This window comes from Adiantum capillus-veneris, chromosome 2 (assembly GCF_014529385.1).
Source record: "Adiantum capillus-veneris isolate H3 chromosome 2, ASM1452938v2, whole genome shotgun sequence".
NCBI classification, from domain to species: domain Eukaryota; kingdom Viridiplantae; phylum Streptophyta; class Polypodiopsida; order Polypodiales; family Pteridaceae; genus Adiantum; species Adiantum capillus-veneris.
Genome location: NC_140932.1, coordinates 25,745,174 through 25,761,026, shown reverse-complemented (window position 1 = coordinate 25,761,026; position 15,853 = coordinate 25,745,174). Strand labels below are relative to the sequence as shown.

Below are 15,853 nucleotides of genomic sequence, written 5' to 3'. Positions count from 1 at the left end.
AATGTGCTTGTAGTTTCTCGAGTGGTTTGAATTCAATCATCCTTTTCGTCTAATCTCGTGTAGTGAGTCCGTGGTAGCGTTGGCTCCGGATAGGTTGTGTGTGAGTGTGCAAAGAGAGGAAGAGTGGATGTGTTTTCAGATTAGGTTTGTGTACGGTCGAGGTAGGTATAGTCTCCCAGTGTGGGTGTATTTACAGTGTGTGAGGGTGGGCTGACGATTAGAGATTGCGTGTAGCTGGTGGTGCTTGGAGGCGAGCTGGTGCATTGGAGGTTGGCAAAAAAAGTGCGTGTGTGTGTGATTCTGTGTGGTTAGGGGTATCGGTTCACTGGGCTACAGAGAGCCAGTTATTTCGTGTGCTGGGTGTGTTCCCCCTTTCCATCAGTGGTGCCCCCACTGAGGATCTACTGATTGCTCCTCGATGAAGTATTAAAGCCTGAAGATGATGCATGATATCGACTTGGTGCTTGCTGGAGAAGAAGAAGCTGTAGATTGGTTTTCCGATCTGGAGCTATACCTATTGCAGTTGAGAATTTGTGGAGATGAATCCAAATTGAAGGCACTACCATTGCTTCTACAAGGACGAGCCAAAGCCTGGTTTGAAGCATTGAAGGTTGCAGATCGTTAGCTAAGCAAGATTTGCAAGCGGTTTGTTGAAGCTTTTCAGAAGCGGGTTTCTCCATCGGACTTGGGTGAACAATTGAGCAAGCTAAAGCAAGATGTAAGTGAAGATTTTTCTTTGTTTTTGGAGAAATTTGAGTCTATTTGGGAGAGACTAGCTATTTTTACATGTGCGCAAAATGGAGAGCGAGAGCAGTTTCTAGACTGCTTGCATCCGTGAATCAAAGAGAAGGTCAAGTGTGGTGGTGCAAAGGACCATGCGCAAATGGTTTTCTTGGCGAAGGTAAAGAGCAGGAAAGCAAAGAGGAAGCTAGAGATGGGCTTGTTGAAGCCTGCAATTATGGGTACAGCTCGACAATGGAGCTTCATCATGTGCCAAAAGAAAGATCAAGCATCAAAGAGGTAGCTGCTTTGCCATTGGTAATCCATTTTGGTCATTCGTTTCAATTTGTACCTCCAGTTTGGTGTACTGCTATACAAGACTCTGTTAGCCCGGCTAGCAAGGATGCGGTCTTGGTCGAAGTGTGTACGCATGAAGAATCAAATGAAGCTATAGACCAAAGCTCACTACAAGAGGTTGTGTGCTCTTGTGACGCTGTTAGCGACGGAAATACACTGGGTTTTTATAACCCCCGGCGTCGCTAAAACCGTCGCTACGAGCGTCGCTACGAGAGCGTCGCTATAAGTGTCGCTATATAGCGACGCTCATAGCGACGTTTACACTGAAGACTATAGCGACGCTCATAGCGACGCTACAGAGCCATAAATATCGACGGTAATGGCGACGCCCGAGAGAATTTTTTTTTGGTGGCAGGGCATTCAACCCATCAACCATATTGTACTTGATTCACTTTTTAAAAAAAGTGCAAGGGTAGATAATAGACCCAAAATAGTCACCCACAAGACGCATTGTTTGCAAAATTGACAATTGTACACATCATAGGCAAAATGAATTGATTGGCAAATGTAATAATGACAATTGTACAACATCATAGGCATAAAGAATTGATTGGCAAAAGGAACTCCGGTGACAAATGTAATAATATACATGGTTCAAAAAGACGTATAAAATCCGTCTCATGATACATAAGCTATGAGAAACCCTAAACTAATGCTATCTAGCTACGGCTAAACTGACGTCGTCTAGTCAGACGTCTCATCGCGTCCAAGCGGCGTATCTGTCGGATTCTGCAAAAAAAGACAATAAGACAGCTTTCAGTAAGTATAAACATATAACGACATTTATAAAACAATACAAAAAATAAAAAAGAGTAAACCCTAATACTAACCATGCCGCCGCGAGAACTGAGAATGTCCATTAGGGCGTTTAAGCCCTTCCTGCCTGCGTACTCGCGCTCGTACGGTGTGGGATCACGTCCTGTCATCGACCACTGTCAAAACATACAAAGATTTCATTATGTTAGAATTAAAAAACTCATAAACCCTAAACTATCGAACATAAAGAGAAATGCGAAAACACTTACAAAATCGGCCTCAAATGATGCCCATCTACTGCTCCCCAAGTGGTGCGAGCTCCCTGCCTCTACTCACGCTCTGGCTGCATCCTTTTGTTGCTTCCACTTGTCGGGATTCTCGCGCGCTGCTTTCTTCGCATTCTTCCAATCTTCTTTGGCCAGCCAATCTGGCCTGTTCCACCCATGCTTGATAGCTTTTTGCACTTCGGAACGCTTGTGTTTGGAGTATTCGCGCATTCGAATCTTCATCAGGTCTTCATTGAAACGCTGATCCCGTGTTGGAATGGGAAACTCATCATGAAGTATGATGATGACTCTGGCTTTTAAATCACTTGGTACTTCACTCCATTTGTTTAGTATGTAGTGTCTAAACAGCTGAGAGCAAAGACCACGCATGCGCGAGATCACCTTCTTGCCGTCATCATCCATGATGATGCCGCCGCTGAAGTCGACGGAGTAAGGCAAGCCCTCTGGCCGGTGACACGTGAACCTGGGTGTCCCGGCAGGGGTCTCTAGCGGCGTGTCGATGGGGGTACGGACGTCAGGTGTCTCCACCGGCGTCTGGGCCCCGAAGCGAGGAGTGTCGAGAGGGGTGGCTCCTGGCGGAGTAGGTAGAGGTGTGTAGCTTCTAGGAACAGTCAGCCGTGCAAAACCTGGCGTAGATGGCGATGCTGTGGCTGGTGTGGGGGCGGGCAAAGAAGGGGAGGGTAAAGAGCCTCGTCGAACACGAGGCGGTGTGGAGGCATCGGTGGCGGAATCCCCACAACAACCGCCACCGCCACCACTAGAGCGCCGGTGTCTAGACAAGTGTGAAGCTCGTCTCGTCGACGCCGAAGCTTCGGAGCGCGCCGAATGCTCCGAAAGAGAGGGAGATGCGGATGGAGTAGGAACGCGCGATGATGCGCCAGAGCGATGATGCTCCACGTACCACTGTCTCTGCTGCAGTGACAAAGAAGAAAGAAACTCCTCATCATCCATACCTGCATTAAACACACGAATATTTAAACTTAATATTGAATGAATAGAGTAGACAATGACGCAAAGACCATTAAATACAATGACGTAATGACGCATATAAATACAATGACGCAATGAATTGAGTGATAGAAGAGGCAAGTCGAAAACTCAGAATTTTCAATCAAAAGATGTGAGCGCGAGTAGAAAAGAGCGTTATACACCATGGAAGGTACTTAGAGAGCCAGAGCTTTTACAACACGGAGAAAAATTGTCAGCTGGTAGTATGTGCTCTTTCAGCAATCTACACAACATAAAAATATGATACAGTCGTGTAAAAATCTATCAGATCATTATACATGTAGAGTTTTATTAAAGTAAACTAATTGTAATAGATCACCTGAAAAGCGCTGTGACGCTAGTGTCACTCCATCCAAACTTTGCCTGCATGTTGAGAAGAACCAGGAGTGCTTTCAATCTAGACATACGTGCTCCATTATACAATGGCGTATCGGCTTCACTTTTCATATCATCATAGATAAGCCTTTCTGAATCCATGATCGTCTCGATCATTTCATCAATCTCGGGCTCAAACATTGCCTCGTTGGGAATGTGCTCTACATGATCATCCCCCGAGCTGTCAGAGGCTACATCTTGTGGCCTCACATATGCTGCTTGACCAAAGCGCCTGCGAACACGTCTATTGGGTTGCAAGATTGCTGCTTGTTGGCCAGCGTCAGAGTCCGACGAGTTATAATTGGCAACAACTCGATCTATAATAGATAGATCGAACTCGCCAAATTCGCGAACGTGCTGCAAAGAAACACGTCTTGTCCATCGCACAGCATGCTTGCATTGATTACAAGGACATAAGACCCTCGTTGAAAGATAAGTGTTTCGGTTGGACGGTCCCACGTCCTCGTCACTACTCATAATGAGGATAAAAATCTTATAACCTGGACAACAAATTTAATATTCTATTGGCATTCTTCGTCTTATCTCTCTCTCTCTCTCTCTCTGTCTCTCTCTCTCTCTCTCTCTCTCTCTCTCTCTCTCTCTCTCTCTCTCTCTCTCTCTTTACCTCACATTCTCTAGTCATGTCCAATCCCCGCACACCTCGGTCTAGAGGTGCACGGAGATCAGAACCACCGGGTTATAATCTCGTCTTTATTGGTCAATACCTATATTTGTGGGTACAAGAAATCTACACACCCACGTCTACATGATACTGCATGTAGTGGACAAATCCCCTTTGCCTCTTCTCTAGCTGTAGCACTTCACAGCATCTTAACATCTTTTCACAGTAGATCTTTTCACTGTTCGTCTAACTCTAAACCCTAAACCGTAAGTAATTCTTGTGTGGACTCGATCTAACGTAAATAAGCGTAAATCTAAATAAACGTAAATCTAACTAAAAATAAACCTAAATCTAATTTAACGTAAGTCTACATCTAACCTAATCTTTGACGTCTTTTGGGATAGTTTCCTACGACGTTAAAACTCTCTTCTTCTTGTGTGTGTGTGTGTGTGTGTGTGGGTAAACCTAAATAAACCTAAGTCTAATCTAATATAACATAAATCTAAATCTAACGTAAATTATGTTATATTAAAAACAAAGAACTAAACTAACAGGGATTATAAGAACCTTAAAACTGATTTAACACATAATTTTTCACATAACTCGGCAAGAGTTGGCATTCTCATCACTAAAGATGTGAGAGTTAACTTCCGGCGGTGACGCTGCCTCATCTCCATCCACATCTGACGACAGCAATTGGCCCTTTAGACCGTTCTTGCTCTTGTTACTAACTTTGAAGTTGCTGTTGAATGACTAGAGGTTGTCTAGATGGTCATTGTGTCAGGGATGTAGTGACTCTTGCCGCCCTGAAGATCCACCTTCTTCCCTATCTTCTGAAGACATTTCACCAGTACTTTTGGATCGACGGAGCCCACCATGAGTGAAGGCAGCAATACCCTATATTCCATTGAGGGCTTTCTTCACCCGCTTCATACAGGCATCGCAGTCTATGGAGACCTAAATCTAATCTAATATAACGTAAATTTAGTTAAAAATAAACCTAAATCTAATTTAATGTAAGTCTACATATAACCTAATCTTTAATGTCTTTTAAGATAGTTTCCTACGACGTTATAACTCTCTTCTTCTTGTGTGTGTGCGCGTGTGTGGATGTGTGTGCCAATAAAAAGAGATAAATGGTATAACCTTTCTATCACCCATGCCAAGTATGATAGATTGATTATGTCATTTCCCTCTTGAATAATAGGTCTTGAGTTCAACTCCTCGTCGGCTAGATCTTTAGGTCTTTTAATTTTAATTAGTTTCCTACGACGTTAAATTAGTTTCTCTCTCTTTCTCTCTCAATGTGTGTGCATTTTTTTGGATCGTATGCATGTTTTCTCTCTCTTTTCCTCTCTCAATGCGTGCGTTTTTTGTTTATGCATGCTCTCTCTCTCTTTTCCTCTCTCAATGTGTGTGTGCATTCTTTGTTTATGTATGTGTGTGTGCGTTTTTGTTTATGTTTGTACTCTCTCTGTCTCTCTCTCTCTCTCTCTCTCTCTCTCTCTCTCTCAAAAACACTATGTGTGTGTGTGTATGTGTGTGTGTGAGAGAGAGAGAGAGGGAGAGAGAAAGAAGGGAAGGGAACATGAGAATGAGGAGAGGGAAGGAGCATACCTGGCTCTCCTTCCTCTCCTCGTGTGTGTGTGTGTGTGTGTGTGTGTGGAGAAGAAAAAGAGAGAGAGAGAGAGAGAGAGAGAGAGAGAGAGAGAGAGAGAGGGAGAGCGTTACCTGCTCCTTGCTTGAGGGCGCCGAAAAACTCAGATCTGAGATCTGAGTTTTTGGGCGCGCTCGGTTATTATTTTAGCCCAGCCGGCGTCGCTATGAGCGTCGCAAATTAACAAAGAAATTTGCGACGCTCATAGCGACGCCGGGAATTTTTTTTTGAGCGTCGCTGTGTGAGCGTCGCTAATATGAATAGCCTCTTGTAGTGGCTCACAAGACAAGTTTGAAGATGTTGGCAAAGCGATGGTCGAAGCTGTGCAGAAAGAAGCTGGCCAGGGGGTTGGGCAACCTTGCCCTACCGATTGTGTTGAAGAGCAACAGTGCATTCCAGAAGGTGTGGACGATGTCAACATACCAGAGAACAAGGTAATGGATCATGGCTTTTTTTCTCGCTTAGCAGATGATATGGTCATAGAAAAAGTCCTTGAAGAGCAGGTAAAGGTGGTCGAGCAATCCGATTTTCTCTCGCATGAAGTGGTTGAAGATGAAGTATCAAAGGCTATGGCAAACGAAGACTTGCATGGTGAGTCAGGTATGGAGTGTATGCCATTTGAAGGACCCACAACAGAGGGTATGCTTGAGAAGCAGGTACACCCAATTGGTGTCGAACTGAAGGAGAGGCCAACAGCACCTGTGTGGAAGTTAGCAGGGGGATGACACAATGCTTGAGCAGCTGCTTGATGGAGGGTTCAACAAATCCTAAGTTGATGTGTATGTCACATATGGCATCTAGCAGGGCAAGGATGGCTTTCCACACTGTTGGTCGGGAGGTTCAAAGGTATTGAGAAGATTGGTGGATATCTCTATCAAATCGTGCCATAGTGTATACAAAATGATGGCTCCATTCTGGCGAGCTCAAAGCTCTTTGAATGCTTGAAGATTGAGGGCTAGAAGCTCTCCAATCGGGAGTTATGGTGGCTCTAGTTTGTCAATGGTCATGGTAGTCATGCCATTCCCAGTGGGATGGTTTTCATCCGGGATACGTTGTGCGGAAAGGGTTCTATCCAGTTGTGGCCATATGGTCATCGATGCGAGAAATATTCCTCATATAAAGTTTTGTGTTGAGCATAGCTTGAAGCGGGGATGACTAGGAGCTAATGATAATCATTTTAACCTCGGCAATCGGGGCTGATTGTGAACGTGGGACAGGCTGCCAAGGAAGAGTTTTTTTAAGGTGAAAAGAAGAAAAACAAAACGAACGTCGACCTGCTCTGGTTGGAAGCTGGCGGTGCCACTGCAGTGCTAAGGGGACAAGTGGATGACATGAGGCCACCAGGGCTTGGGAAGGGGAGTTTCCAGGAGAGTGCCATGCATATTATCGCAAACGGCATGGGGGGGCTACAATAGAGGATACTATCTGCATGCCAAAGAGAAGATGCTACAAAGAGGAGGCCTTTGCAAAGCGCATGAGGGGGTGGGGGAAAAGAGGGTTGGACTACAGTAGGTAGAAGGAGGACCAGAAGGTGAAGGTGGCAAGCTGCATGGGAAGACTGTGCGAGTTCAAGGGCACGGAGGTCGTCCACGGCATAAATAGAGGCCATAAGCAGCACGTCCAGTGGAGGAGGAAGAGAGGGGCCTACTGTCCAAGGTCGAGACCTCCACTAAAAGAAAGGCCGAGAGCTGCTGAGAGAGATATAGCAAGGAGAGCCGCCAGAGGGATGGCTTTGAGCATAACCTTGAAGGGGTGATCACTGAAGGGAGGGCCGCCTTGAGGTGTGCTGGGCCGTGAGCAAAAGAGAAGGCCGGCAGTTGTGGTGGCTCAATGTACAAAGAGGGTGGATGGTTGTAGGAATAGGTGAAGTCTGAGAGCTAAGGGCTCTATAACAGCTACATAAAAGGAGTCAAGGAGCTGCCGGCAAAGGGGCTGCTGAAGAGCGCAAGGAGAGGGGCTCGCCAGTTGCAACGATGACCTGTGCAGGAGCTCGGAGGGCTGAAAAAGGGGCTTTAGGTAAGCATGAGGGGATTGGAGGCCGCAAGGGTGCTGGGTATGAACTGTAGGGCCGAGGGCTCATGAGAGAGGGTGGAGGTGATGCTACTGCAAGAAGAGGAAAAGGAGCCGTGCAAGGCACTGCGGAGGACAAAGGAGTTGCAGCAAGTCTGGGCTTGGGAGGAAAGCCACCAGTTGAACATGGAGGACTGGCATGTAGTTGAAGGGAGGCTGTAATGTTGAGGAGGGCTGGGAGCAGTAAATAGGGGGCTGCCTTTGAATGAGAAGAATTGGCCGCCAAGGATTGCACCAGAGCAGGCATTTGGTTGATGCCATCATTGTATCTAGATGCTTTTTTGTGATGCATAATGTGCTTGTATTTTTCTCGAGTGGTTTGAATTCAATCGTCCTTTCCGTCTAATCTCGTGCAGTGAGTCTGTGGTAGCGTTGGCTACGGATAGGTTGTGTGTGAGTGTGCAGAGAGAGGAAGAGCGGATGTGTTTTCAGATCAGGGTTGTGTACGGTCGAGGTAGGTATAGTCTCCCGGTGTGGGTGTATTTACAGTGTGGGTGGGCTGTCGATAAGAGATTGCGTGTAGCTGGTGGTGCTTGAAGGCAAGCTGGTGCATTGGAGGTTGGTAGAAAGTGTGTGTGTGTGTGTGTGTGTGTGTGTGTGTGTGTGTTTCTGTGTGGTTAGGGGTGTCGGATATTCACTGGGCTATAGAGAGACAATTATTTTGTGTGTTGGGGGTGTGTTCCCCCTTTCCACCGTGTAAAGAGGTCTTCTTGAAGAAATAGGGCCCACACCTCGTGTTGGTGTTGATTCTCCCCTTCCCTTCTTCTCTTTCTCATGCTCTCTTCTTGAGTCCACGATGTCAGCTTGTGGGAGTGTGTGCCCACCCGAACCGGTGTTTCTTGTGTGCAAAGAGAGTGAGTCAGAGAGCATTGGTATGTAATGAAAGGGTAGAGATTGACAACGATGGAGTGTCAGTGCGGTGTGGTGTTTTGTCCACGTGTATGTGTGTCGTGCTATGTGCAAAGGATGGTTTGCTGTTGTGAATGAGTTGTTTGAAGGTGTTTTTTGAGTGGATTGGGGTTATGTATATATCCTAGGCTATAGAGAAGCAATCTATTTGTGTGCCAGGTGTGTTCTCCCTTTCCAACGTGAGTGTCCACAAGTGGTTTTTGTTTCATGCTCGACAGTTCATGCACATCATGGTTGAGCGAGAAGCAACCTACTATAACCATTTCCAGTAGTGAGGCTGAGTAAATGGTAGTCTTCACAGCTACAATTGAGTGTGTATGGCTGAGACGCCTTATGGCTGATTTTTGTGTTGGACTTGACACCGCCAACATCATCTACATTGTCAGTTACATCGCATTGGTAGTTACGAGAAACCCAGTTTTTCATGCTTGCATAAAGCACAATGAGGTGCATTATCACTATGTCAAGGAGAGACTCTCAGCAGGAGAGATCAGCTTGGTTTATGCAGCAACACAGGGCAACCTATTCTCTCGTAAGGATTTAGAAGCTTTCTACAAAGCTTTGGTCTTACTCCCCTGTGTGGACTGATCATTTTCTTAGGCCATGGCACTTTCTTATACTCTATGAGCTAGCTCTCGTTCACCACATCACTCCCAGGGGGGATTTGTTACCATATATATGTTTTAGTGATGTGTGTGAACACACTTAGGATAGCCATGGTAGTTTTTCCCTCACTAGGAGGTTTTTTCTCACGTGCATTGTATATATGACCATCATTCTAGGGCTATCTTATCTTTCCATTGCACACTAAGTAACATTACTCTTTGTTGTGTACCTTGAGCTTCCTTCGTCTGTCCAAGTAGTTTGTGCTTCCCTACACTCTTATTTCCAACAAAAACCAACTGATGAAACAATAGCTTTTGGAAAGAGCATATCAATTATTGCCACATGGCTAACTTCATAGGACAAATCCATTAAACAAAACTAACAAAGTCTCATTTTTTACTTTATATGAAGATGTGCCTTAATGAGAGACTTTTACTCTTGAAAAATATGGTAGTGATTCATTGCGAAATTGATCACTCACCATTATTTATAAAATTCGTTTGAGAGTTTCTTGCAATCTAATCCTACTTGATTCGATGACTTTGTGGAACCTATAAGAAAGAAGCCATAACTTTTGATCATTTGATGCGACATGAATTGTTATTTGTAGATGATGACTATGGATACCCCTTCTAGCTGACTTTCTATTGGAGTCCTCGATTTGTAATCCCATTTTGACTACACGGATTGTAAATATAGATGAAGCTCACCAAATTATTGATATAAGTGGATTTTTCTTACTTGATTGAAATGTAGTTGTATACTATCCATGTGAGATGAGACCAAAGATAATTTTTTGAGTATCTCTAGGTATAAAATCCAACTTTTGGTAGCGCTGAGATGAACCTTTTTTTCGATGAACTCTTTGTACATAAAGCAATGAACTGAACATGCTATTTTGTAATAGCATGTCTTGTAGTTTAGTAATCCAAATTAAGTTTTGTCAAATACTACATTGTGTTTCTCTTCTCTTGCTCTCTCTGTTGAGTATAATCATTATCAGCTTGATGAAGGATCATGTCTATGCTGTACAAGTTTTGGTGATATATTAAATATAAAATGCTAATTGTTTGATAGAAGAATAATCCTAAGCCTTATAAGGAGTTGTTTGATTATTTTTGTGCATCTTTTGATGACTTGTAGAACAACAGATTTGTTAAGTATGGATATCCATTCACTCCTTGTAATTTTTAGTTTCAACATGCACATTTGTAAGGCCCCCAAATAAACCCAAAAATTCTTTTTTTTTTTGCCGTAATATCTTGGTCGAATAGCGATCAAAAGGTGACAAAAATGACCGATCGATGGCTGATAGTCAATGGCTTGTTGGCCGGTTCGCTAGTGGTCAATAGTCAATGGTTGGTGGTCAAGTCAATGGCCGATGGTCAATGGTCAATAGTCGATGGTCAAAAGTCTATGGCCAGTGGCCGACTTCTACTTGGACTTGTCTACACCAAGGTGGCTACACATGGGCACATGGGGAATTCCTCTTGGACTTGACACAAAGATGGCTACACATGGACACATGGGAGAGTTCTACTTGGACTTGTCTACACAAAGGTGACTACACATGGGTACATGGGAGAGTTCAAGGTGGACTTATCTACACAAGGCGACTACACACGGTCGTCTCTCATGAGAGAGGGCAACCCATTTTAGCCTATAAAAGAAGGCCTCTTTTACACACAAAATGGATCAATGAAGGTGCATTGAAGGGTGTGTGAGTTGGTGAAGTGTGAAGTGGTGGTAAGAGTGAAGCAAGGCGAGAGTTCCATAAAGGGTTGCTAATCGTTTTGAAATCTACTTCGGGATTGAAATGGAAAGCCATTAAGTGCCTTCTTTCTCATAGACGTAGCCCACACTGGGTGAACCACATATATCATGTTGTATCTCTCTCTCTCTCTCTCTCTCTCTCTCTCTCTCTCTCTCTCTCGTGTGAAAATTATCTCTCTCCATTAAGTAAAACACTCTAATCTCTACTTAGCTTCACCTTTTTTCCTAACAACTGGTATCAGGGCAAGGTTGGTCATAGATAAAAATATCTTAAGGAAAGGATTTCTTGAATTGAGTGGGAGTACTGGTGGAGGAAGGTAAGCTCAAGATCGCGAAGTTCAATAGCAAAAACTACCAACACTAGAAGATGCAGATTGAAGACTACCTCTAAGAAAAGAATATTTATTTGCCACTAGGCAGTCTTGCAAAGAAGCCCGCAATGATGGTTGATGAAGCGTGGATTGTCCTTGACCAAAAGGCATTAGGAACAATTTGGCTATGCTTGGCATCAACAATGGCCTTCAACATTTTGGAGATGAAGATCATGGAGGAATTGATGAAGTCACTTGATGGCCTTTACGAGAAACCATCGGCATCCAATAAAGATTTCTCATAAAGCATTTGTTTAATCTAAAAATGATAGAGAATTGTTCGATTTCAGAACACCTAAATGACTTCAACACCAACGTAAGTCAACTTCGATCGATGAAGGTCAATTTGGACAACAAAGTTTGAGATCTCCTTATACTATTGTCTTTATTGGATAGCTGGGACATCCTTGTAATGGCTATAAGTAATTGTGTCTCTAACACAAAGACTCTTAAGTTTGATGATGTTGTGGGAGTTCTCCTAAGCAAGGAGCACTACAAGAGGTTGTGTGCTCTTGTGACGCTGTTAGCGACGAAAATACACTGGGTTTTTATAACCCCCGGCGTCGCTAAAACCGTCGCTAATAGCGTCGCTACGAGAGCGTCGCTATAACCGTCAGCTGGTAGTATGTGCTCTTTAAGCAATCTACACAACATAAAAATACGATACAGTCGTGTAAAAATCTATCAGATCATTATACATTTAGAGTTTTATTAAAGTAAACTAATTATAATAGATCACCTGAAAAGCGCTGTGACGCTAGTGTCACTCCATCCAAACTTTGCCTGCATGTTGAGAAGAACCAGGAGTGCTTTCAATCTAGACATACGTGCTCCATTATACAATGGCGTATCGGCTTCACTTTTCATATCATCATAGATAAGCCTTTCTGAATCCATGATCGTCTCGATCATTTCATCAATCTTGGGCTCAAACATTGCCTCGTTGGGAATGTGCTCTGCATGATCATCCCCCGAGCTGTCAGAGGCTACGTCTTGTGGCCTCACATATGCTGCTTGACCAAAGCGCCTGCGAACACTTCTATTGGGTTGCAAGATTGCTGCTTGTTGGCCAGCGTCAGAGTCCGACAAGTTATAATTGGCAACAACTCGATCTATAATAGATGGATCGAACTCTCCAAATTCGCGAACGTGCTGCAAAGAAACACGTCTTGTCCGTCGCACAGCATGCTTGCATTGATTACAAGGACATAAGACCCTCGTTGAGAGATAGGTGTTTTGATTGGACGGTCCCACATCCTCGTCACTACTCATAATGAGGATAAAAATCTTATAACCTGGACAACAAATTTAATATTCTATTGGTATTCTTCGTCTTATCTCTCTCTCTCTCTCTCTCTCTCTCTCTCTCTCTCTCTCTCTCTCTCTTTACCTCACATTCTCTAGTCATGTCCAATCCCCGCACACCTCGGTCTAGAGGTGCACGGAGATCAGAACCACCGGGTTATAATCTCGTCTTTATTGGTCAATACCTATATTTGTGGGTACAAGAAATCTACAGACCCATGTCTACATGATACTGCATGTAGTGGACAAAACCCCTTTGCCTCTTCTCTAGCTGTAGCACTTCACAGCATCTTAACATCTTTTCACAGTAGATCTTTTCACTGTTCATCTAACTCTAAACCCTAAACCGTAAGTAATTCTTGCGTGGACTCGATCTAACGTAAATAAGCGTAAATCTAAATAAACGTAAATCTAACTAAAAATAAACCTAAATCTAATTTAACGTAAGTCTACATCTAACCTAATCTTTGACGTCTTTTGGGATAGTTTCCTACGACGTTAAAACTCTCTTCTTCTTGTGTGTGTGTGTGTGTGTGTGTGGGTAAACCTAAATAAACCTAAGTCTAATCTAATATAACATAAATCTAAATCTAACGTAAATTATGTTATATTAAAAACAAAGAACTAAACTAACAGGGATTATAAGAACCTTAAAACTGATTTAACACATAATTTTTCACATAACTCGGCAAGAGTTGGCATTCTCATCACTAAAGATGTGAGAGTTAACTTCCGGCGGTGACGCTGCCTCATCTCCATCCACATCTGACGACAGCAATTGGCCCTTTAGACCGTTCTTGCTCTTGTTACTAACTTTGAAGTTGCTGTTGAATGACTAGAGGTTGTCTAGATGGTCATTGTGTCGGGGATGTAGTGACTCTTGCCGCCCTGAAGATCCACCTTCTTCCCTATCTTCTGAAGACATTTCACCAGTACTTTTGGATCGACGGAGCCCACCATGAGTGAAGGCAGCAATACCCTATATTCCATTGAGGGCTTTTTTCACCCGCTTCATGCAGGCATCGCAGTCTATGGAGACCTAAATCTAATCTAATATAACGTAAATCTAAATCTAGCGTAAATAAACATAAATCTATTTAAAAATAAACCTAAATCTAATCTAATTTAACTTAAATAAACCTAAATCAAGCGGGTGAAAGAGGTCCTCATACAACATTCTTTCCAGCATGCAGACTTAAGGTTGCAAACATCTCCTCCAAGTTTTCCACAACATCGACCCAACTGTAAGTTATTTTGAGCATCTCACTTAGTGCATGATTATATTTGAAGGTTAAGTGGTGGGTATCATCTTTGGTATGTTCGAGATATTTATCCATCGAATAGGACGGATTGGCAACCAGTTGAGAGCACAGTTGGGATTTTTGATGCTTTCCATGCATTTATTGGTGAGCAAATGTACCGAGGAACACAACACAAGAAACTTGCAAATAATTAAATATTGTTTTATGGTATGTCATATCTGAAACCGAGAACTTTCTTTGGTTGGGGTCGTGTAGCTTCTTTGTCACTTCCATCCTTTGACAGCAAGGATTGGTCTTTGCCAGCTTTGCAAACTAGTGAAAGCTTTAGGAATAGGTTGTTTTAGGATATACAAAAGTCCCTCAAGTATTAAATTTCCACAAAAATAGTTCGGCTCGCACTATTTATGCCTCTTGAAGTGTTTGTAGATTTCTTCTTCAATGAGCAAATAAGAACTACCGCAACAATGTTCATTTGCAAGTTTGGAAGCTGTTTGGACTTTTTAGATGATAATTGGAATAGGGAACAGCCACAAGGCAAAATCTGTATTTTTCAAAAGAAGACCATAATTTGCAAGTTTATTTTATAAGCTCTCAAAATTTCATAGTGTCATTTTACTATTTTAGATATCATCTTCTTAGTGGGCAGCTTATTCCACTCAACCAAGATACAGAGTTTAGCCTCGAGAACAAACCTTTATCAATGGAGCTCTACTTTCAAGACAGCCTACTTACTGTGATGGAGACAATGTTAAGCACAACTCTTACACAACTCAGGGTAGATCTTACATGTGAAGAATTTCCACTTTTGCTGGAATTTTATGCATTCAGTCTCAACAATAGAAAGGTGCTTACTAAATGGATGTATTTTTTCATTGTCTTTAATACATTGAGACATAGAATCTAGCTCTTTCTTATTCTCAGATTCCAAGACGCAAGGAGAAAACAACATTGTGCAAGGAGTCCCTCTCAAATACACTTCACTTAATTGCTTCCACCAAAACCTAGGTAACACACATTGTGCCTGCAATGAGCTTTGATGCTGATAGCCGTTTTTTGGCTCTCCGTAATTGCCATAGTGAGTTACCTCACCCTACCAAAATCACCTAAACACTGTGGCTATTCTTACCTTTTCACTGTACATAGGCGTGTGTGACTTAGGGAATTTCTTCCATATCTCCTTAAAACCCTCAACTAGCTAGTAATTTGGGCTAGTTGAGCCAAAAAAATTAAATAAATTCAAAAAATAAAATATATTATGGCACATTTGTGTGTAAATATTGCATTGTATATAGGGCCTAAGTACAAGGAGTTTCCATAATTATTTTGGTATTTATTTAAATATTTCTACCTAGGTGTGCGTTATTTGCCTATGTATGCTATGTACATTGACTCATCATTACCACAATTTTTAAAACCATTTTTCATACTCTTTATTTTATATAAAATATCTTCACAAAAACTTCTTTTATTTTTGGTGTGAATCCACTCCAAGGGAAAACTTCAAAAATACCTTTCACCATCAGTCATTGCCTTTCACTAAATTCCTATTTCCTAGAGGTATTTTTTCTTATCTCTAGTAAATAAATATATTTCATTAAAAACAAATGAGGGTCCCCTCATTTGATTCCTTATATTTGCATATATCTCTTTTTTTCATTTTATATTTATATATAGCTGACGTTATTTTAGATTCCATAAATTGTTTATATATACTAGCCTGCTTTTTCCCATCTTATCCATGTATTATATTTTGCATAATCCACAACCATGCATAT

The 15,853-nt window shown here is 42.5% G+C and overlaps 1 protein-coding gene across 1 annotated transcript; it reads right to left on the bottom strand.

The window, feature by feature from the left end:
- Positions 1-7,249: 7,249 nt before the first annotated feature.
- LOC147462531 (uncharacterized) lies at positions 7,250-8,232 on the bottom strand. The gene has a single exon (XM_086526527.1). The coding sequence runs from the start codon at positions 8,142-8,144 to the stop codon at positions 7,692-7,694; it is 453 nt and encodes a 150-aa protein (XP_086382653.1). The 5' UTR covers positions 8,145-8,232; the 3' UTR covers positions 7,250-7,691.
- Positions 8,233-15,853: the final 7,621 nt, after the last annotated feature.

Bases quoted from the DNA above. Each gene is read 5' to 3' on its own strand.
- LOC147462531 (XM_086526527.1), bottom strand. From the start codon at position 8,144: ATGCATCACAAAAAAGCATCTAGATACAATGATGGCATCAACCAAATG.